General features: G+C 57.9%; 1 protein-coding gene across 3 annotated transcripts; it reads left to right on the plus strand.

Moving 5' to 3' along the window:
• Window positions 1-23: 23 nt before the first annotated feature.
• On the plus strand, window positions 24-20899 carry OGFOD3 (2-oxoglutarate and iron dependent oxygenase domain containing 3). Of its 3 annotated transcripts, none has more exons than XM_045774927.2 (9): window positions 24-159; window positions 1876-2093; window positions 5413-5488; window positions 6859-6901; window positions 8229-8293; window positions 8778-8834; window positions 13238-13391; window positions 16660-16783; window positions 20585-20899. In XM_045774927.2, the coding sequence occupies exons 1-9, from the start codon at window positions 86-88 to the stop codon at window positions 20719-20721; spliced, it is 948 nt and encodes a 315-aa protein (XP_045630883.1). In that variant the 5' UTR covers window positions 24-85; the 3' UTR covers window positions 20722-20899. The 3 variants fall into 3 exon arrangements, with proteins under 3 accessions (XP_045630883.1, XP_087710093.1, XP_045630884.1); XM_087853967.1 differs by lacking the exon at window positions 20585-20899 and adding an exon at window positions 19850-20052; XM_045774928.2 differs by lacking the exon at window positions 20585-20899 and adding an exon at window positions 19919-20052.
• The last annotated feature ends 2376 nt before the right edge of the window (window positions 20900-23275 follow it).

The raw sequence follows: 23275 nt of genomic DNA on the forward strand, positions 1-23275 counted from the left end.
CCGGCCTCGCGCAACCTCTCGCGGCGCTCGTCCCGAGCTTGGGGCGGTTCTCGCGTTCGGCTCGGTTCAGCAGCGGCCTGACCCGATGGCGCCTCAGCGGAGGGGTGCGCCCAAGGCGCCCGAGGGCAGCGAAGCGGCCGAGCGCCGGCGCCGGAGCAGGTACCCGGCACCGCGGGGAGGGGCGAGCGGCGGCGGCGGGCGTGGTCAGACCAGAGGGCGTGGCCTATCGGGGCGTGGCCTGCAGTGTCGCGACGAGGCGGCCTCGCAAGCTCGTGCTGCGCGGCCGGGGCGCGGGGTTCGGACTCCCGACGGAAACTCGGGTCGGGAAACCTTCCCTGGCCCGGAGCCTGTGTGCAGAGGCTCCACGCCCGGCCTCCCGACGCGGACGGGTTCCGAGGCCCCGTCGTCCTGTCCCGGTGTGCGTCCTTAGGGCTGTGGACCAGGAGGGCCGTCGGATGGACGCCCGATGGACGAATGAGTGACCGTCTCGTCACGCAGCCTTCCAGGGGGTTCTCCCCAAAGCTTTCAGAGCCTGGGCGTGTTTTAATCGCTCCAGGACAAATCACTGAGCCCCAGTCGTGGCCCAGACGCCACGGACCTTGCTCGGAGTCTTGGAAAGCAGCCGCCTTCTGTTTTGGCGGGATTCTCTGGGTGCAGCTCTCGCCAGCTTACTCCAAACAGGGGTGCTCACCTTGAACAGACCCCGAGGGGGTATTGCATCTGAATCTGGCCCAAGATGCAGTTTCTTCTTCTTTTGTGTCTCTGTGCATCCCCTCTGCCCCTTTCAGAGTCAGCAGCCACGCTGTGGGAGAGGAGTCGCCAGCAGCTCTGCCTCCAGGCTCGGGCTCCAGTCACTTGCTGCTGAGATGGCCTGGCCATCTCCCTGCCTTATCTGGAATTTTGGGGGAAGAGAAATGATGGGCCTACCGGTGTCAGGTGTCCACCCCGGTCTACTTAGAGAAGGCTGGGTGGCATGGAGGCTGGACAGCAGTAGTGGTGGGGAATGTTTTTGAGGTGGGCAGACCCGCCTCTTCCCCTTCAGATGTCTATGATCCCTGTTTAAAAGGATCATGCTGTGTCCTCCTTGGGGTTTATTTATTGGAATTTGTTTTATTCATAAAGCAGTGCAAGGGGTTGAGGGACATATAAAAATAGAAGTCAGACTCCTTGCTTTTCAGGAATTAATTACATACTTGAAGAAACGGGCACACCTCCTTAAAGGGGTGGCTGATCTTTTCTGTTTTTTGTGAGTTCTTTGAGGCCTGTAGTCACCAAGTCTTTCCTAAACAATAGAGTACACAACTTCCCAGTTACACATGTGCACACACACAGACACACCCATGGGCACATACGTGGATACACGTGTGCATACACACACGTGCATGCAACTTCTGCATGGCAGTGAGGGGTGTAGTTAACCCAGTTGTGCAAAAAAGTGTCTTAATTGTGAATCATTTTCATTGTGCTTGGCTGGCTTGTGGTTTTAGTGAAGTGGGCTTGGCTCACACTTAACTCCGTTTGTGTCCCGTATGTGGGCATGTGCCCTGGCACATGGTTTGGGCAGTCTGTTTCGGTTGCAGACAATGTGATTGGCAACACAGATTGGGTTCTCCGTGGGCCTGGCTGGGTTAGGAGGGACGCTGGCTGGCAGCTCATCTTGTTGCCAGCACAGGTCAGATGGGGCTGGGGGCCGCATTCCCCACCACATCCTCTCAGGCTGGCGAGTGCCCCTGGATTGGCTGAGAGTAGCTCTCACCTCCGTTAATACAGAACAGTTTAAGGCTTGCTGTAACTAAGTGTGCGGTTCCTGGCCATCATGGTCCATCTTCAGCACACGGGTGCCTTTGGGTGATGGCTGTTGTGTTCTGTCCTCAGCGCGAAGAGTGTCCGGGCCCCGCGGGAGGTGCAGAGGAAGTGGCTGAAAACCACCATCCTGGGGGCCTGTGCCGTGCTTGCTGGGCCACTGCTCTGGAGCAGTCTGGGGGGTGATGATGGCGTCACTGAGGTCCTGGCTCACCGTGGCGAGATCCTGCCAGGCAGGTTCATCGAGGTGCCCTGCTCGGAGGATTATGACAGTCACCGAAGGTTTGAAGGTAGGTGATGCTGCTGCAGTCTGGGAAAGAGCAGCATGTCGACAGGGAATGCGCTGCGTTTGAGATGCGTCGGTCTTTTGCTGCAGTGAATTGGTGGGAATCAGACTGAAAGTGGTGTGGGGGCCCAGGGTACAGGCAAACTTTCCCTCCTTCAGTGCGTTAACCCACACCTGGACTGGGAAATGCAGAGGCAGGCCTGCCGGTCACTGAGGCTAGCATTTTACCAAGGTGCCCCACACTCTGACGGAGAGATGGTTTGCCTGGAGGGACATAACAGAATTGGAAAGGTAAGGATGAGAAAGTTGAAACCAGAAAAGGCATTGGGCATAGACTGTCATAGAGTGTCATCGCTGCAGAAAATGTCGCAACAAGAAAGGTCACTACCGGGGGCGCCTGGGTGGCTCAGTTGGTTAAGCGTCTGCCTTGGGCTGAGGTCATGATCTCAGGGTCCTGGGATCAAGCCCTGGGTTGGGCTCCCTGATCCACGGGGATCCTGGTTCTCTCTCTCCCTCTGCTGCTCCCCCTGCTTGTGTGCTCACTGTCCCTCAAATAAATAAATAAAATCTTCAAAAAAAAAAAAAAAAGAAAGAAAGAAAGAAAGAAAGAAAAAGAAACGTCACTACCAGAAGCCCTTCCCCAGCTTGAGTGTCCCATCCCGGTAAGGGTGGGGGGGCTGCCGAGAGGTACCCATGGGGTTCAGCACCCCGGAGAGCGCACGGCCCCTGGTGCCAGTAGGCTTCATTTCCTGCACATTTCTTGCTGCTGGGAGCTTTCTCCGGTTTAAAAACCTAGCCTGCGTGACTGGGTCTTAAAGACAGAATTCTGTTAATTTTTTCATTGAGAGCAGTGCCGTGGACCTGAACTGGGAGAAGACTGCTGAGTGCTTCTACCAAGTGGTGCCCGTGAGCCGGGGCTCCTCCTACCTCACCCGTGTGGGTGCCCTCCCTGTCTCCCTCAGCCTTTCCCTCTCCCATCCCAGCTTCCAAGAAGGTATTTCTTGGCAGTTGGAACTGAAGTTTTTCTTCTCACTCGCTTAATAATTTAGCAGCACTAAAAGTTTGCACGAAGGCGGGGGGGCGGAATGGGGAGTCACTATTATTTAACAGTGCAGTGTTCCATTTCGGGAAGCAGAAAAAATTCTGGAGATGGACAGTGATGATGTTGGCACAACACTATGAATGCAAAATGGTAAATTTTGTATTATGTGTATTTGCCACAATACCAAAGAATAGTTGAGGTGTATTTAAAGCCTCTGGACTTCCCTGCTGTGCATCAGGCTGGGGGGGACTCCCGATGAAACAGAGGCTCCGGCCCCTGGGGGCTGTCTGGACAGAACGCTGCACTGTGTGTTAGTGGAGTGTATGCTCAGGCACGTGCACTGATGAGTCAACTTTGGTTGACTTGGGTGAATTTTCCACCCAAATTATGCTCTTGACCCTTACGTTGAACACGCTGTGTCACTGCTGGGTTTTAGCGTTTCAGAATTCGTGGGGTTTTGGTTCTCTCTTTAAAAAAATCGATTTCTAACCTAACCTCATTGTAGTTCGATAATATAATCTGTATGATGTAGGTCCTGTGATATTGGCTCGGACTTTCTTTTTTTAAAAGACTTACTCATTTCAGAGAGAGAGAGAACATGTGTGCACATGCTCACGAGGGGTGGGGGGGGGGCAGGGGGCAGGGGGAGAGGGAGAGAGAATTGCAAGCAGACTCCGAGCTGAGCCTGGAGCCGGTTGTGGCTCGATGTCACGACCCTGCGATCATGACCTGAGCTGAACTCAAGAGTCAGACACTCAGCCGACTGAGTCACCCAGGCACCCCTCAGACTTTCTCTCTGACATGTTTTTGTTAATGTTTTACATGTACCTGGAAAAATGTTTTCTGATGGTTGCATGCAAAGTTCTGCGTGATTCTCCTCATCTCCTAGTCAGGTGTACAAACCCTCGACATCCTCATGGATTTCTGTCTCCTTTGTCCATCAATTACTGAGAGAGGCGTGCAGGAATCCCCACCATGACAGTGGGTCCGTCACCTTCTCCTGACTGGCTCCGTGCCGGCTGTTTCACAGCTGAGATGATACGATCTGGTGCTGTTTGTCCTATCTTCATCCTCCTGGTGAATTGTTCTGTCACCTCTAAACATGACCCTATTTTTTCCCTGTAATGACTCTTTTGTCTTAAAGCACAGTAGTTCTACAGATACCACTCTCCAAGCTTTCCTTTGGTTATCACTGCATTTGCTTTTATTCTTTCCCTTTCGGGGTCTTTACGTTTAGGGAGTAACCCTTACAAAAAGCATGCATGTGACTTTTGTTTATAATGAAAACACCTGTATCAGTGGGATTGTATTTGGCCTCCTGGAACCGAGGCACCCCTCCCCTGACGACCGCCAAGGAGAATTTTGTTTTTCCCACACCACAAGGTGCAGAGAAAGGCCCCCCAGGCTGACCTGGTGCTCTGTGAGCCCCACAGCACTTATACTCAGTGTGTAGGTCACATGGTCCCGGGACAGTCACTCCACCTCCAGGCACCAGGCTCACGTTCCAGACAGGAAGGGGGAAAGAGGGATGAAAAGCTAAAGGTCAGCCAGCCCAGCCTGTCCTGAGAGTGTCCCCCAGCTCCATCTCATCGGCCAGGACCGCAGGAGGGAGCTGGCCCGCCCCGTGTGCCGGAACACCAGGGGTTTGCTCAGCCCGTCTGTCTCGGATGCTTCGCCTCATTCTGGCCCCACCGCCTGAGCCTGGCCTTGGCGCCGTCCGAGCTTCTCTACCCTCCCACCCCTCAGTAGCTGCACATCCCGGTTGAGAGAGACAGAGGGAGTGCTGGGTGGGACACATGGTGGGCACCTTTGGTGGCAGCATTTGCCGGGTCCTGGGACAGGACAGTGACTAGAATTGCAAGCAGCTTCAGTTGTCCCCGAAGGGCTTTCTCACGGGGGCTTAGGAAGGCTGGACCTGTGGTCCCAGACTGTCGTGGATACTGCCTCTGGGCTTCGCAAGGGTCAGCAGAGTGCTTCCTGAGTGTCCCGTCTGGTGTGGGGCCACCAGGAACGTGCTGTGTCCAGCCAGCCATCGGTATGTCCCGCAGAGACTGCACTTACACCAAAACAGTCACTGTTGCTTCTCTGAAATTCACACCTACGTGGGTGTCCTGTATTTTATTTACCAAATCTGGCCCCCTAATCCTGTGGAAGGCACGGCCCTGCCCCACAAAATTCCCCTGGGGAGGGCCGCCTACAGGTAAGTCCTCAACGAATGCAAGTGGTTTTGTCGTTGGGATTCAGCATAGGGTCAGCATCTCATTCTGGCTTCTCTCTCCAGGCTGCTCCCCTAGGAAGTGTGGCCGGGGCATCACCGACACCGTCATCACCAGGGACGAAGCCCAGCGGATTCGCAGGTATCCAAGCCTCTTCTGTCCTGGACAAGCAGGAAAGTGGGGCTTTCCAGGAAGCAGACAATTACTAAAAAAACAATTTAAAGAAATGCATTTAGAATTCTGTAAGAATTTCCTCGTGTGCTTCCAAGGGCAAAAGTAGGCTTTTCCAGGTCCCAGGAGCAAAGGCTGTTGCCCTCAGTGATGCTGTTGCCGAGGCCTAACCCCTCGTCAGGAGACGTGGTTCTGACCTGGATAGGAGGTCTAGGGAGATGCTGCCTTCTCAGCTGTTCGGGGAGCCCGGTGGGCACCTATGTAGACATTCCCCCTGCAGCAGGGGGTCAAGAGAGAGCAGTTCAGTCTCTGTGCCAGAACTGGCTGGGGATTAGCCCTTAGGCCAACCAGCTGTGACTCGGGACAGGGCAGGGAGTCTTACTCAGATGCAGTTGATTTTTCTTTGTTGGGGTTTTTGAAAACAAGATCTTAAAGCTTTGATTTTGCAACAAATTGTTCAGACACAAGAGCTGTTCAGACCCATGTGTGAGGTGGAGCGGCGTCTGGCCCTCAAGCTGCCTTCGGCCTATGTGCCCAGCTGCCTGTCCCAGCAGGGAGACATTCCTCCTGTTTCTAGATAATAGTGTAGGGGCTCGTTGGGCCAGAGTCACTGGAATCAGGGGTTGATCCGTCCCCAGGTCAGTTTTCCGGTTGGTTGTGATTTGTCTGGTAACGGTGCTAGAAGCTCTCGGGTCTTCGGTGAGGCGGGTGATCCTGTCAGGTCCAGCACAGGCTACCACGGCGCCTCTGCCCCCCGAGCTGGTGATTGCAAAGGTTTCGCCTGCAGCCCGTGATGGCCAGGACGGGGACCCAGTGGGAGTGGCTCAGCCCATTTGGGCGGGCACCAGCTCTCGGTGCTAAAGATGGAAATTAAGCCTAGTTGTTTCTAAATCTTTTTCTTTTTAATTTTAATTTTTTTTAAAGATTTTATTTATTTATTTGACAGAGAGAGAGACAGCCAGCGAGAGAGGGAACACAAGCAGGGGGAGTGGGAGAGGAAGAAGCAGGCTCATAGCGGAAGAGCCTGATGCGGGGCTCGATCCCGTAACGCCGGGATCACGCCCTGAGCCGAAGGCAGACGCTTAACCGCTGTGCCACCCAGGCGCCCCAAGCCTAGTTGTTTCTAAACTGCTGTATTTAATTAACAAGGTGGTAAGGAAGTGTTGCCATTTACTCATTTAGCTTTGAAAATTGAGTCCTTTGGTCTAAACATGTGTTTATATCATAAATACTAAATAATCTATTAACATTACATGAATCATGCTGGTTGTTATTTGCCTAGATATATCACAGACAATTCTACTAACTAAATCCTGATTTTTAATGACCTTCCCCCACAGCATAGCCGAGAAGGGGCTGTCCCTGGGAGGATCTGATGGAGGGGTGAGTCCCTACTTCAGTTTTCTTTCTCCCCCTTTAACCTGCTGTCTGTCCAAGGGCAAAGCGGTGCTGGATGTGCAGGGCCCTTGGGTGTCCCCCACCTCCCCCCACATCACCAGCGTGGACTGCCATTACGTGGACCCGGATCAGTCTACATGTTTGAAAGTCCTGGGAAGATTAGTTTACGAACTTTGCTAGAATTTCTAAGTATTTCTATGATTATCTACATGACTTTATTTTATTCTGCAAAATTTTCCCTGGAGTTCCGAAAATTAAACTCCTTTTATTTCAGTTTGGTGTAATTCAGGGGTAGCATTTATTGAAGACCCATTTGTGTGTGGACTCATCTCATTCTTTGTTGGGCATTCCCTCAGGAAGTTGTCTTGCAGCAAAGGAGCCAGATTTGATGCCTTTAAGTTCCGTGAACATTTATTAAGCTCAAATTATGTTCAAACCCCTGGGCTGGTCATTGTACCAATGAGGAGAGATATAGTAGCTTCCAGATAGTGTAAAAATGATCCGTGCTGGTGACCTCTTTTCCCGGACATGGGGAAGGACCCGCAGAGGTGGGGTGGGCAGGGCTGCAGAACACTTTGACGGCCCTTTAGAAAGGGAGGACCCAGCAATTCCACTTCTGGGGATTTACCCAAGAGAATGAAAGCATCTGTGCACCAGACTTGTCTGCCAGTGTTCAGGGCAGCTTTATTTGTAATAGCCCCAAACGGGAAACAACCCACATGGTTGTGTTACCCCAAACCATGGTGTGTCCTCAGCAATAAGGCGGGGTGGATGTCTGAGGACACAATGGCGTGAGCAAACCAGAGTGGTTATGCTGAGTAGAAGGAGCCAGAGCCAAAAAGTGCATCCCACATGATTACACTCACGTATAATTTTAGAAAATGTGCATCAGTCTGTGATGGCAGGAAGCACATCAGTGTTTGCCTGGGTGGGAAGGGGTGGGGGGAAGAGAGGCAGGAGGCAGGATGGCAGAGGGGTACAAGGACGTTCTGGGATGTGGTTGTTATCTTGATGGTGACGGTGGCTCACGGGTATGTGATATCAAAGCTTATCAAATTGTGCGGCTCATCTGTCGTTGCACCTGCACAGGGCTGAAGGAGGGAGGGTGGGTGGTGTGTGACTCGGCTGGCGGAGTTCACAGGTCTGTGGACTGTTTTCAGAAAATCAGACTGGGCGAGAGAGAAGGAGATCTGTCCTGCATATACCCTGGGTCCGCTGTCTTGAAACCTAGCATCGCCTGCCTGACCCACGGTGAGGGTGGGATGGATCTCAAAACCCCTGCTACCCTGTGCTCTCTGCACATCTTTTCCAGGCGTCCATCCTGGACTTGCACTCAGGAGCCCTGTCTGTCGGGAAGCACTTTGTGAACCTGTACAGGTGAGAGCCCAGAGGGGCTGCAACCCTCACTGCGCAGCTTTGCATTTCTAAGCGGGAGCTGGGGAGCGTGGCCCTGCTTAGCGGGGGGTGGGGGGGCGTGGCCATTCGGGGATAGGGGCGTGGTCTCCCTTAGCGGGGAGCTGGGGGCGTGGCCATCCTTAGCTGGGGGCGTGGCCCTTCTCGGGCACGATCCTTGTTCACCAGCTGCAGGGAACAGTCTGGAGCTCCATCGGGGGCTTCTCAGGGGCCTTGCCGAGGCCGAGGGACAGCTCGAGGAGGAGGTGGGAGGGGCGAGAGGAGGGCCAGGCTCTCGGGCCAGGCGGAGCTGGAAAGAGTCCATGGGACCCCGATCGTCCCTGAGGCCGGAGAAGCAGAGATTCTCCCGACCTTGGTGCTTGCAGTGAAGATTCAAATGCTATAATAAAGCGTTGACAACAGACATCCAGTGAAACGTTCCATTTGTTAACAGCCTATTTTTTCACAGATACTTTGGAGATAAAATACAAACCGTCTTCTCAGAAGAGGACTTCCAGTTGTACCGGTGAGGAGGAAGGCGGTGGCGAGGTCAGCCGTGGAGGCCGAGTGGGGAGGGCGGAGGGTCGGTGCCGCGGGAGCCCCGCCCAGCCAGGGGCGGAACCCAGGCGCAAAGCGGCCACGCCCACCCAGCTGCACGGGCCACGCCCATGCAATCACCACCTGTGCCTCGCCCAGCGACCACGCCTGCTCAAGGGCCTAGGCCACGCCCCTTGCTAGGCCACACCCACCCTCGCTCACCACGCCCACCACCCCACGCCACGCCCCCGGGCAACCCCGCTTGTCCACGTCCACCCTGATCACGCCTCCCCCGCCCCATCTGGCCACAGCACCCAGTCCATGCCCACTGACCACGCCCACCCAGCCCTTTGCCGTCAAAGGCCACCACCCCCCAGACCACGCACACCCGTGTCCGCCCCAGCCTAGCTGGTCCTGCCCTTGCCCAGGCCAGGAGCTGCACATACTCTGGGGATGTGACACAGCCCCTGGCTTGTCTGGGGCACGTTGTGAACAGAGGGTCTCACGAAGGCTGAAATGCACAGTTAACTTTATCAGAGTCGGGGCAGGTGGACGCAGGGTGGTACCTCTGTGCCTGAGGCCAGGGACCCCACGGAGCGCGTGAGCATCAGCAGAGGTGCTGACGGGAGGGGGCCTGTCGGGATTGGCCTCTTCCCCTGGCTCTGGTTTTCTCCTTCCCTGGCACTCCGTGCAGTCAGGGCGGACTGGCGGAATGTACTAGAACAGCTGTGGGTGCTACAGTCCGCACTAGCATACAGAGCACTTTGTGCTAGTGGGTGGTGCACAGGGAGCACCGGCCTCAGTAGCTGCAGGTCCAGCCAGGCCAGTGAGCCCACAGGACCCCGTGGAAGGAGCAGGCCAGTGGAGGCCCCGTGCGTCCCCTGTCTGCCTAGGGCTGTTCTCTGCCGCTCACCACAGCTCACGTGGGGGGAGGAAGAACCAGCCTCAGGTGGGCCCAGCAGCTCTTGCAACAGCCCCATGAGCGGCCCAGGCTGCTACAGGGGGCCGTGCCCACTCACAGGTCATACCACACATGCCAGCTGCCAGGCATGGCCCACCTGCCCTGGCAGCTCCCCCGCTGGGGAGTGGTTTTCTTTCATTAAAACTTCTAATTTTTAGATAATCAAGACTCATAGACTGTTTTGGGAAATAATACAGGGCGATCCCATGTACCCTTCACCCAGTTTCCCCCGATGGCAACAAGTTGGTGTAAGCAGAGCAGGGCATCGCCCCCAGGAACCGGCACTAGTGCCGTCCCCCCACCGTCTTGCTCAGAATCCCTAGCTCTACCTTACTTGTGTGAGTGTGTGCAATTCTGTGCCCTGAGTAGGTCACGAAAGGGCTGCCAGTCACGGTACCGAGTGTCTCGTCACCGCGCGGACCCCACATTGCCCTTTTGTCCCCTCAGCCCCAGCACCCATCCCTGACCAGCAGCCAGTGGGGCCCGTCGCTACCGTAGCCTCGTGGCCTGGAAACTGCTGCTGCTTCCCCTTGCTGATGTTTCCAGGGAGACTGCTGGAAAGCGAAGCCGGGCTCCCGGTCCAGAGAGAAGCGAAGGTCGGGTGAACTTGACATGCAGATAGTAGTGGCAGTGAGCAGTGCCCTTGACCCCTGCCCCACGCTTGTGACTTCACTGGGTCGGCCCTGAAGTCTGGGCGAGGCGGGGTTTCGTAGCGCAAAGGGCCAGGTGACCAGTGGTGCAGGAGCCTGGTCTGCGATCACCCCGTGACTAGTTTCTTCACCGTGGTTACTGTTAAGTGAACAGCATGGGTCAGTATTTTAATGTTCATAAGTTCAAGGCTCTAAGAAACGTAAAAACGATCACCGCAAATGAAGGGAAAACAGCAGATTCGTGTCTCATTCAAGTGCGAACTGCAGAGAGGAAGGGATGTCGCTCCAGCTGCGGTTGGCCGTGGCTGTGGTCGCGCAGGGAACCCAGGGAGAGGCGCACGAATGGAACAGAGTTTCTGTTTCTGGAGTGAAAACCCAGTCGGCTGTTGAACCAAGAAGGATGAGTGCGTCGTTGGGCACATGGGTGCCGGAGGAGGCACTGAACGCAGGCTTCGTCAGGACGTCCATTGTGTTCGGTCAGAGCTGAGGGTTTAACAAATGAGGTTGGTAGTTATCAATGAGGAAAAATGGAAGGAACCAATTATTTTCACACAATAAAACAATTATTAAAATAATAACTGGGGCACCTGGGTGGCTCAGACGGTTAAGTGTCCGACTCGGTTTCAGCTCAGGTCGGGATCTCAGGGTCATGGGATCGAGCCCCGCGATGGTCTCCGTGTGCAGCAGGGAGTCTGCTTGAGATTTTCTTTCCCTCTGTCCCTCCCCCTGCTCACACCAGCTCTCTCTTTCTTAAAATAAATTAGTAAAATCTTTAAAAAATAATCATAATAATAACCCAATCATTAAAACTTCTCAAAATATATTCTCAAATAGTGTTGTCAAGTAAATGGCAGTGTTTAGAGGCTGCCATCGAAATCCTTCTAACCTTGTCTGTTCTGTGGTTTGAGCGTTCTGGGACACGACAAGAGTATTAGCAGCATGAGATCTCGGCCTGGTCTCATTTATGGTCTGGATCGTCACAGAACACATCTGCTGGAACAAGAGAGCGAGGTTTGGGGACGCTCAAGGCCATGACATCACCACGGTCAGAGGAGCTGCTGCTGTCTCCCACAAAAGGATTCTGATGATTCACACAAAATGCTCTGCTCCACGTGTCTTGTGAGCTGGAAGGAAAGCTGTGTCCAAGGTTGGCTTTATGGTTAACGTTCAGGGTGAGAAATTCCCGGACTCCCACTCAGCTTGTTACAGAGCCGGTCAGTGTGCCGCCGGGAGCCGAGCTCCTGCCGCTCTCAGCGCCACCTCCACGGGGTTTCGTCGGACTCTGGTCACCGAACCCGCCATCTCCGGATGTGCTGAAGGTAAAACCGTCCAGTGGCTTCCCGTCGTTTCTGGGCTGTCCTCTGTCCGCTGACCTCGGGGAGAGTGCGCGCGTGACGTGCGGAAGCAGTCTGTGAAAATCAGAGGAGTGGCCGGGGCGGTCCCCCGGAGCCGGCCCCGCGGCGGGAGCTGAGAACGGAGGCCTGCGCGCCCCGCGCGGAGCACGGATCCCGGGAGGAGCACCAGCACCTCGTCGGTGCGCTCTGCGGAGCGCCTGGTTTGATGACAGAGTGGAGGAGCGCCGGGAGCCTCTAGTTCCTTCAGTTCGTGAACTGTTGGCAGAGCTTTGCGCCTTGAAGGTGAACAAAGACGAAGACGACGCAGCCGCTGAGTAAATGGTGCCTAAGTCGTTTCTGTGACGTGGCCGATAGGAGTCGAGTGCGCACGTTTCCCCTCCCTCGTTGAAGGGTTACGAGCATTCTGAGTGTGATCGCTGGCCCCACAGGAGTCCCGTGAACACCACTGAATTTAGGGTGATTGCTCTACTTACAGAAGTGAGTGTAAGGGGGTCCCAGGAAAAGTCTGCTGCACCCCAGTCGGTGCCCTGCCTGACGGGGGCCAGCGGTGCGCGTGCTGAGGCGCCAGCCAGCGGTCCGGAGATGTTGGAACGGTACCCTGTTGTGTTCAGCTGTGTCGGCTGCGGTGCTAGACCTAGTTTACCGTCTGTTCCGTACGTGCGCAAGCAGGTGCGCGTGTGTGTCGTCGTGTCTCGCAGACGTGTACTGGGCGCGTGTAGGGTGTAAGTTTGTGTGGTGTGTGTAGGCGTGTAGGTAGGTGGGTAGGCAGGAGCTGTTGTGTGTCCACCTGCCAGATGTGGGGCAGCCCGTCTAGCACTGCCGCCCTGCATTCTGGCCTCCCGGAAGGAGGCGGCTCCCTGGAGCTCGGCTGTGCAGGTCAGCGGCGGTCCAGGCAGGGCTGGTGCCCCCGCCGTGGATGTCAATGGGGGGGCACACTGCACCTCGCCCCACAGCTGCGTGTGCAAGGCTTGCAGCCCAGCCCCCTGGACGTGGCAGGGAGGGGCTGGTGTCTGCACGGGGTGTCACCCCTCTGCTGTGGCAGGCGGCGTCCCCGGCCCCTGACCACGCACACTGTAGCTCTCGGTGAGGGCTGAGGTCCTCCTCCAGGCCTCTTTGCCCTGCTCAGGAACACATGCACCCTGTGCAGAGGGCTGCTCGCCCCCCTGCTGCTTCTGCGTGTCCCCAGCGGGCCTTGTGCCGTGGCCATTCCTACAAGGAACTGGTCCTCAGTTCCTGGTCTGGCACGTAGCGTCCCTTCACACAGGTGCAGGCTGCCCTGTGTGTGTGTCTATGTTTGTCTGTCTGTCCGTCTGGCGGCTATCCGTGTCTTTTTGTAGTGTGGCACTGTGTGGGCTCTGTGGGACCTGTGGAGAATTCTCTCCTGAGGCCGCACTGCTCCTGGGTGACGCATGTGTCCTCCCGACAGGGACGTGCGACGGAAGGTCCAGCTCACAATCGCCCAGGCTTTTGGCATCAGTGCGTCTTCGCTGTACCTGACAAAGCCCACGTTCTTCTCCCGCATCAACAGCACCCAGGCCCGGACGGCTCACGACGAGTATTGGCACGCACACGTGGACAAGGTGAGCACCCGCTCTCTGGCACGGGCACAGGGGGCTTGTCCGTGGCTGCCCGAGCTAGCTCTGCCTGGGTTCCTCAGCATCAACCCCGTGGCGTTTCTGTGGTTGGGTTCTTAGACGTCTTCCTCTCTGACGTTCCCCTAAACCCTGCGGAACCCCGTGGATGTCGTCGAGGAGGTAAAACCTATCCCGTGTGATGGTGAAATGTGCACTAGGAAGTGGTGGGCACCGTGGCACGCTGTCCTCCGTGGCTGCCTCCACCTGAGCCGAGAGCTCTACCGTGTGCCACCCAGGCAGCCTCTGTCACCCCCAAAGCTGCAGGTGGCCTCCCCTCGGGCCTGCCCTCTGCCCACATCCTGCCTCTTCACGGGAGGATCTCTCGACCACTCGGGATCCTCTGGATCTCCCGTCCTTGAGCTGTTGTTCTTCAGACACGGTCCCAGCTGATCAGTGATCTCGACCCGCTGGATTGGAGCCCATCCCCGTCTGTACTGCAGCCACGTCCTCCCGTGTTGTCAGCGTGCCGCCGCGGGACACCCGAGGGTTGCGGGTGGGCTCAGCTGACCCAGGACCGTCCCTTGTGTCCCCTGAGGCAGGACGAAAGAAGCAAGTGAAAAATACCCAGAAAGCTTGGGATGAGTGATGAGGGCAGGCTGGGGCGCACACTTGCAAATGGGCTTCGGCTCTGAAATGTAGCCAGATGCCCAGCCTTTGTTTAATCTCGACTGAGCTGACGGAGGCAGCACCATGTGTAGCCGTGAGCACAAGAGAGTGGTTAGTGAACTGAGGACCTCCATATGTAATCAGTTCAAGCCAGCTCACATGGAAGTGGCATCTGTGGCCCTCTGACGCCAGTCCGGTCCAGCTGAGATCCAGCCCCGTCCCCTTGCCCCTCATGGCTTCAGCAGCTGTTGGTCTGTTGGTACGCACGGCCAGATCGTTACTGCGCTAGGGGACAGGTGAGACCCCGGCTGTGAGATAATCACAGACACTGCAGAGGCAGGAGCGGTGGTTACGGTGCTGACGGCAAAGACGACGTGTGGAGGACAGACAGGTATGTCCAGCATACGGAGGAGGGAGCATCAGACGTGGGCCGGAGCCCAGCAGCACTTCCTGCACGAAGGAAGAACAGCCCTCCACCACCAGGAAGAATTGGTTCAGGAGAGATAACACCGAGCGCGGCCCAGCTGCGTTCTCGAACTTCGAAGGTAATACTCTGCAGGCGGGAAGACACTGGCCGCCAGGAGCTCGTGGGCAGCCTCAGGCTCTCCAGAGTGATGCTTAGAGCCAGGAGGCCACAGAAGGGTCTGCAGGATCCAGGGTGGCATGAGCAGCCACGCACCGCTCATGTGTGGATGTGGCAAAAAGATGTCCTCGGACACAAGAGGACTCCGGAACGTGGCGTCTGCCCCTCCTCCACAAGGCTCTCGTCTCCAGCTCAGGAACAGACACCCCGCAGAACGCCACTCCCACTGCCTCCTCACCCAGGTCCCTGGTTTTCACGCGAGCTCCGAGGGTTCCTTTGCAGTATCTGGGGGTGGGCGGGTAGGAGAGGGTCAGCTCCGGGACTCCCCTCCTGCTGCAGTTGGGTCTCTCTTATGTTTTATGCGGTTCGTGTATGGTTTTGATGGACGTGGGGTTCACGGTGGAAGCTGCTCGAGAGGCACGGCCCCGGGAGATTTGCAGGCAAGTCCCTCTGGCGTTTGTTTGGTGAAGGGATTCTGGACAAGGGGAACCTGAGACGGGATCTTGTGGGGGATGTGGAGCTGAGCCCAGGTACGTAGGATCCAGCCTCTTGTTGCTGGTGCCAAGTTTAGGAGAAGTGACGTTGCTCCTGGTCACCGTGGCAGCCTCGCCGGTCCGGAGCACCTGCCGTCAGGAGGCGGCTGTTGTCATGGTGATGGGGCAATAGATGGTTGCAGGGGGAGGAGGCTTTTTGAGCCTTGATCAACTCTGTCATGTGAGCTTGCCCTGGGGCTTCTGAGTCGTTCCAGGAGGCCTACAGACATCAACAAAATCACCTACGACTGGCTGTCCACCCGGGAGCTTAGAGGCGGGAGTCGGGCTGTGCACCAGGCCTGGGGGGTGACGGTTCGGACTGTACTTTTTAGACCTTCTGTTTATCTCTTACGCCAGACTTGCTAATTGAATAATTCATCAGCCTGCAAAATGTTATTATGTGATTAAAATTCCTCGTTTGTTGCACGTCACCGTCTTCGCGTGAGAAAGATGCGTATCTCAGTTGTTCCCATATTAACCAGACCCTGATTTGTGTGAGCCCTTGGAGACGACCCCTTTGCGTAGTGCAGATGATAAGTCCCTCCTCAGCAGCCTGAGGTTTTACCAAACCCTGCAGACATCACACTGACGGCGTCTCCACATGGCGCCCCTTGTCTGCACGGGCCGCGAACCGCGCCTTGCCTCCCCGACGTCAGGGCGTCTGAGGAAACAGATGAGAGCCACCTCCTGTTGACGTGCCTCCGTCCAGGCCAGGGGTGAGCGTTGGTTATCAGAGGGTCCGTGCTCAGACGAGCCGCCACCCGGACCTCATCCTTCCCCGTCTGCACTGCCTGCGCGGTCTCCCCAAAGAGCGTCTGCACATAGGGGCTCACACACGAAAGGGCAGATACTGTCGGGTTCCACCAGAACGAGGTCCCTGGGGTCGTCAGAGTCAGAGACAGACAGCGGGTGGGTGCCAGGGGGTGGGAGTGGGAGCGAGTGTTTAACGGGGACGGTTTCAGTTTGGGAAGACGCCGGGCGAATGTCTGGGGACGGACGGTGGGGGTGGCTGCGTGACTGGGAACGTGCCTCGTGCTCCCGGGCTGCAGTGAAGGTGGTTAAAATGGCAAATTTGTGGTACGTGTATTTTACTGCAGTGGAAAAGGTTGGGGTTGCCCCACATGCGAAGAAAGAGCGAAAGCACCTGTCATTGCCGCATTTGTCCCGTGTGTGGACGCGGGAGGTCGGACCTGCCGGTTAGTGGGTGACATGGCCGCCGTCCCGGGAATCGCTGTGGCGTGGGCTTGTCTGCCACGCGTCGCCTTTGCCAGGGGACAGCTGCCCGGGCATCTGAGCTGTGTGGGATCCCGGGCAAAAACGCATGACGGTGGGCCTGACCGAGGTGCCTCTGCGGTCAGAAAGGCAGCGGGTGGCCTCGTTTAGGAAGCAGACACAGGCTGTTTACCGACCTCGAGGCACACGTGGGGCGTCCTGGGCCGGTTGCCGCACGAGCACCCGGACGCTGACGTGCTCCCTCGCGCTCTGCCCGCAGGTGACCTACGGCTCCTTCGACTACACCTCGTTGCTGTATCTCTCTGACTACCTGGACGACTTCGGCGGGGGCAGGTTTGTGTTCGTGGAGGAGGGAGCCAACAAGACGGTGGAGCCAAGAGCAGGTAGGACCCTCAGGCGGCAGCCCCGGGCTTGCGGGCAGGTGGGCAAGTGGTCCATCTGCTGGTCCTCGACATGCCCCACTGCCCCAGGTCACTGCTGCCACTGCACCGCGGTCCCCAGAGCCCCCCTCTCCCTGCGGTGCGTTCCCACTCTGTCCCTCCCCAGAGGCAAAATTCCTGACCTAATCATGTTGGTGACGGCACTGAGCACCGGGACCTCCTCCCCAGACCAGGTAGTCCTGGAGCCCCCAGGGCTCCCAACACAGCACGGACACTCAGAGCTGCCCTGTGAGCGTGTGCTGCGCCAATGGACTGTCCCCTCCCTTCTGGCACTCGCGGGGAAGGGTGGGGTCGCAGCCCCGGGCAGGACTCCCAGAGACCCACAGGCAGAGCCCTGCCACTTGGTCCAGGCCCCTGGGACCGTGCCAGTGCCGTCCTCCTGCTGCCACGTCTCACCTGTTCTTACGACATCGCCCTCACCTGCTCACTGGGCTTCCGTCTGGGGAGTGCAGTCAGACCAGTGAGGCTGCCCACCTGGGTTGGCCCAGAACGTTCCTGCCGGCCATGGGACTGTCCTCCAAGCCAGCGGGTCCAAACTGCTCCCTGCTGAAGCTCTGAATGGGACACGAAGTAGCTTGGAAATCAAGGGCGTAAAAAGGAAATTGAGCAGGTCAGGGTTTGCTCTCCCCACTCTGTGGGCGAGCACAGGAAGAGGTGCAGACCTGGGCTCAGTCACGGGCAGGGGGGCCCTCCAGACACCCCACAGCCCCAGCAATTTAATAGATTAAGAGGCAGAGCAGTTTCTGGCACTAAGGCTGGGTGTCACATGTCATTGCTTCCGAGAGGCGCCCTTGCGGCCCAAGAGGAAAAGAACACGAAGGATTACAAAAACAGATTTTTTTCACATTTTTGGTTACTCAGTTGCTGAGCTTAAATCTTACTTTAAGTCATTTACTGAAGAGTGTAAAAAGCCAGAAAGTACCTTTTTCTGAATTCTGAAATGTTTCATGCTTCTAGAATTAGGTGAGCAGTATTGTTCAAACAACTTGCACCCCTAGGGGACACGGCCCTGGGAGACTCGGCCTGGGGGGTGAGGCCCTGGCAGACTCGGCCTGGGGGACTCGGTTCTGGGAGACTCGGCCTGGGGGACGTGGTTCTGGGAGACTCGGCCTGGGGGACCCGGTTCTGGGAGACTCGGCCTGGGGGACGCGGTTCTGGGAGACTCGGCCTGGGGGACGCGGTTCTGGGAGACTCGGCCTGGGGGACCCGGTTCTGGGAGACTCGGCCTGGGGGACCCGGTTCTGGGAGACTCGGCCTGGGGGACGCGGTTCTGGGAGACTCGGCCTGGGGGACCCGGTTCTGGGAGACTCGGCCTGGGGGACCCGGTTCTGGGAGACTCGGCCTGGGGGACGCGGTTCTGGGAGACTCGGCCTGGGGGACCCGGTTCTGGGAGACTCGGCCTGGGGGACGCGGTTCTGGGAGACTCGGCCTGGGGGACGCGGTTCTGGGAGACTCGGCCTGGGGGACGCGGTTCTGGCAGACTCGGCCTGGGGGACGCGGTTCTGGGAGACCCGCTGCTGGGGGACGTGGCCCTGGGAGACCCGCCCTCCGGTGTCAGGGTCACGGCTGTGTTTGCTTTTCGCCTCGTGTGCTGTTAGTGGTGCTGGCCTGCTGGTCACCCACAGATGGTGACTTCCTCCTCCTCCGGTGATTTCCTCCTGGTTCTGGTGACAAGTCGCTGCCATTGGGCTCGTGCAGAGCGCCTCTGTAGTGCCTGCACTTAACCACTGCAGGCTCTCCGGCTGTCAGAACCAAGTACAGGGCTTCGTTGCTGGGCCGTCAGAAAGCAGAGAGGGCCTCCGGCAGGACCGCACCGCCCGTGTCGCACTTCGCTCCACAGGTCGTCACACCGGCGTCTGAGGGGGTCCGAGAATCTCTTTCCAGGCGGACAAGATGGGAGTCAGCCACCTTATTTTGAAACACTCCCTCTGTCCTGTGTCCGCCTGGGGCTCCGTGAGGCTCGTCCGTCCCCACAGACGTCACGGGAGCCAGCGTTAGCCCCGCAACACAAGCGGCGCGGTTTGCCCGCGAACGAGGCCCTATGAAAAGTTTGCGTTCGTTCCTTACACGCTGTCCTCTGTCTCACGGAAATCCACAGGAAAACAGACACAGCGCCTCACGCTTTCCACTTACTCACTCTTTCCAGGACCCTCTCTGTAGATCGGTTGTCCAGTGGGGACGTTTCTCTTCGGCCTTCACACTTCCCGCCATGCAGGAACCCCCGGCAGAGGCCCTTCTGCGAATGTCCTTGTCTTACCCTTTCTCACAGATATTTTCACTGGCTGTGAAATTCAGGACGGATAGAATTTTCCTTTCTCTTTATAAACATCATTATTGGGTTCCTTTCTTGCTGAGAGAGTCGCCGTCACCAGGTCACGGCCTTTTTTGTCAGCTGTTTCCAAGATTTCCTGGAATCTCTCATTTCGTCCGGTCCACTGTGTTGGGCCTCGGCGTGGACCTATTTGTGTAACCCGCTTGGCGTTTGCTATGCTCGTGGGAGTAAAAGCCACAGGTTTTCACCGTGTCGGGGAGAGTTTGGGTCATCATTTCAAGTCCTCCTTTTCTGCCCCGATATTACTTTCTTCTTCTGAAGCTCCAGCAGCATGAGTGGTGGGAGGCTTCGCACCGTCCCAAGGTCTCTGTTTGCACACTGTGCGGACGCGCTGGGAGGGACGCAGAGACCCCCACTCTTACTGCGTGTCAGCGGCCGCTCGAGTGCCGTGTCCTTCTGCCCAGGGGCAGACAGAGTGGACGGCCGTGGGAGGCCGGCGGCCCGCCGTGCACACGGCTGCTTGTCCGGAGTCTCAGGTTTGAATCAAAGTTCAAGAGACTGAGGACAAGATGTCTTTTTAAAATGTGAGCCTCGGAAAGCGTTGTGCGTCTGGATTGCTCTGGGGAAGTGTTTCCCTCGCGGGGACGGCGTCGTGTGTGAGCCCCGGGAGCCCCCAGGCTCACACCCCCGGGGTTTCCCGTGTCCACGATTTCTTTTGCTCTGTTGTTCCCAAGCAGAGCACAGTTCTCCGTTCACAACGAGGAAGCAGCGCGTGTCTGAGGTGGACTTTTCTGTCCTTCGCGAAGGTTACAGGCGAGTTGCGAGTGTGAAGGAAGCAGTGGTGTTTCCAGCACTAACTCTGAAGGGAAACGCAGTTACCACAGCGCCTGCCGAATCCCGGCTTCCTCCCTTCGGCTCCGTAATGGCCACTCACGTGTAGGAAAATCGACAGCGCTGTGAGCAAGGCCAGCCAAAGACGGAAGCCGATGACCGTGGAATTGTCCGTTGACGGTTGGAGTCGACTCAGAAGCTGCCTCTCCCCACGTCTTCGCCTTCTGTCTCCACTCGAAGGGAGCTGGCGAGGCGAGGCGCTGGGTGTTTTTCTTGACGTCTTTCCCAGTTCTGTTCAAGCTTTGCCCTTGCTCTCCAGGCTTTGGTTTTGTTTGATGTGGGATTGGAAATAAGACCTAAGTGTCAGACCTGAAAGGCCGTGAGGGGTGGGCCTGGGGAGGTCCCGTGGCCTGTTGGGGCGCCCTGGGCAGCGCAGGACCTCGCCCCCAAGTCTGGGCCCACCCACCACAAAGAGGGCCTGGACGGGGGCTGGGGTGCCCCTCACTCCCCCGGGGGCCTCACCTGCTTTGCCTCCTGCCACGGCCGTTCCATGGCGAGTGGGCCTGTCCTGTTCTCCTGGTTTGCTGTGCCGGGGCTGGCCGTATGTGTGGCCTCCCAGTCACTTCTCTCTTCTGTCCCAGGTCGGGTGTCCTTCTTCACCTCGGGGTCCGAGAACCTGCACCGTGTGGAGAAGGTCCACTGGGGCACCCGTTATGCTGTCACCATCGCCTTTACCTGCAACCCTGACCACGGCATCGCAGACCCCGTGTTCACGTAGCCCTGGCCACGGTGCCCTGCCCAGGGAGCAGCCACACTGAACTTACGCCCCCTCCCACTGTTTCAGCCCATTTCCATTGAACAAGGTGCCTTATGAATCACCTGGATTTTAATTTGCTGCTGTACTGGTCATTTTCCGTCTATAAGTAAATTGGGGGAAGCGGCTCTTCACCTCCCGAGCACCTGTGTGTTTGATTCAGCTGTCGACGTCGGGCCCAGAAATTGGCAGTGAGCCGACATAGCCTCCTGCCTCAAGAAGGGATCCCTGGGCCCTGGGTGGAAATTCCTGTTTGTGAATAGATAGTCATTCACCTGGGCCTCATCCAGATTCAGAAACCACCCCGGCCCATTGAAGACCGACTTTGGAATATGGACAAGGCCATGGCCTGTAGAGAAGGTCCAGTGCGTGGGCAGCTCTGGGAGACAGGTGCGGGCCGAGGACCAAGACACCAGTGATGTGAGTCCCGCCTGACACAACATCCTCCCCAAGCCAAGCCGGTCACACCGCACGCGGGCGCCCCGCACGCGCCCTGGCAGTGCTCTGTGTGGGAAGGGTTAGGGTGTGGGGGCCCGGGGGGGGGGGGGCAGACCGCGTGTCTAACCTGGGGACACAGCGGCAAGGACCAGGCAGTAGGACAGACAAGTAGCAACAGCAGATGGAAGCCAAGCAGGGGAGCACCAGTGGGCTGCGGTCTGTTAACCTCAGGCCCCCAGGCCCCGGGCGGCTGAGGGGGAAGAGGGGAGCGTCGCCGTGGCACGTCCAGTCCCTTTTGGGCTGACTGACACCGTAAATACCAGTTCTTCCCTTGATCTTGAACCCCAGGACAAGCAAGCGTAGACTGCCAGCCCTGAATCCACCTTGAAGGGCCCCCACTCCCCCCCAGGAAGGGCTCTGCGGGCCCTTGTTTACCATCCCAGCCTCCTGCCTGCCCCTCCGTTCCCCACTTCGCCCTCGGAGGCCTGAACCTGCCCGCCGGCGGCATGCGGAGCCCCTCGGAGTGGCAGGGGAGGGTTTGCACCCGGCGGCCACACGGATGCCTGAGCCCTGTCCCCCCACAGATCTGTGGCCCCGCCTTGACGTCCCTTCGTCTCAGCACCTTTGAGGCCGGGTAGATCCCAGCGGAGCCGGGATGCGGGCAATCCCTCCTCCTGAGAAGGCCGCGCTGCGGGCGTCCCAGCTGCCATCCCCATCCCCGTGGACACACAAGGGAGGGCTCATGATCTCTCTGCAGTCACACAGCTCGGCTTGAGCTCTCTGGTCTCCCTTGATGAAGAGGACAGATCTGAGGGGGTGGGGCAGCCAGGAGGGGCCCCGTTCCTGGGGAATTCCTTTGAGCGGTAAGGAGGAGGGAGGAGAGGGGAAGCTACAGGAGGGTGGGCGCCATCCGGGGTCTCCACACGCCCAGGGTGGGTTACTGGACCAAGGATTTGTCCCCAGGAAAAGGTGGGCCACTCCCCTTCCCAGGTCCCCAGGACCCAGAACAGACCCTCCCAAACCACCCCACACCACCGAGATCCGCCTTGCCGGTGGGCACTGCCAGGGGCTAGCAGGGCTTTTGGGGTGGGGGGACATGGCAGTGAGGTGCTGGCTGTGCAGTGGACCCTCTCCTGTGCCCGTCTGAGGCCAGGGCAGGGCTGGGGTTGGCAGTCTGCACCCCCGCCCTTCAGAGCCCCGGCTGAGGCCTCGTGTCCAGGGTGCGTGGGTCTCACCTCAGACACACTGTGTTCAGGGTCTTGGGGCACATATCCTCTCAGAGGGGAGCCCAGACCTCCCAGCCTGGATCAGGTCGCACCTGAGATCCCAGCTGGTGCCCCAGCCTCCCTCCCGGCCCAACACAGGTGGGCACACCTGTTCACACCATTCATCAGTGCCTCCCCCACCCCTAAAATCACCCACCCCAGGGCCACCTCCTGGCGGTCTTAAAGGCTCCTGGCTGCCAGCGCTGTGCTGCCCAACCTGGCATGCAGTGGGGCACACACTGTCCACTGCCGCTCTGCCCAGTGGCCATGGGCGTGGGTAGGGAGGGGGCAGAACAGGAAGGAGGCAGGGGTGGGTTTGTTAGGCAGAGGGCAGAAATGGAAGTACTGGCTCCGCAGGCCCCCATGGGAATACACACATGGAAACAGGGCAGGGAGGGGGCTTGACCGCTGGGCAAGAGCTCCCCAGGCCACGGACCGCCTGAGGCTGCTTTCCCGCTTCGACCCCACTCGGCATCCAGACCTCGCCTCCACCGCCAGGGGGAGAAGAGGGCAGGTCAGAGCTGTCCAGCCTGTGGGCCTGCCCCGGGCAGCTCAGGATGGGGTTCTCCTGGGGGAGAACTGGTCCCTCGCCCCCCACGTGGGGGTGGGCCCTCGGCCAGCCTGGAAAAAGCAAGTCTGGAGCTCCTGGCTGTTGGTGTTGGCAGCCCCACTTCCTGCTCAAGCATCATCCATCTGGAATTCCAATGGAAAAATCCGCCCTGGCACTGGGGCTCTGGGTTTGGCGGTTTGTGGGTGTTTGGGGGCCTAGACTGGACTCTGGCCACCCCTGCCTCCCCTTACATGGGGATGGGGGC

The sequence above is a fragment of the Ursus americanus genome, chromosome 23, assembly GCF_024610735.1.
Source record: "Ursus americanus isolate L20-20 chromosome 23, mUrsAme1.1.p, whole genome shotgun sequence".
NCBI classification, from domain to species: Eukaryota; Metazoa; Chordata; class Mammalia; order Carnivora; family Ursidae; genus Ursus; species Ursus americanus.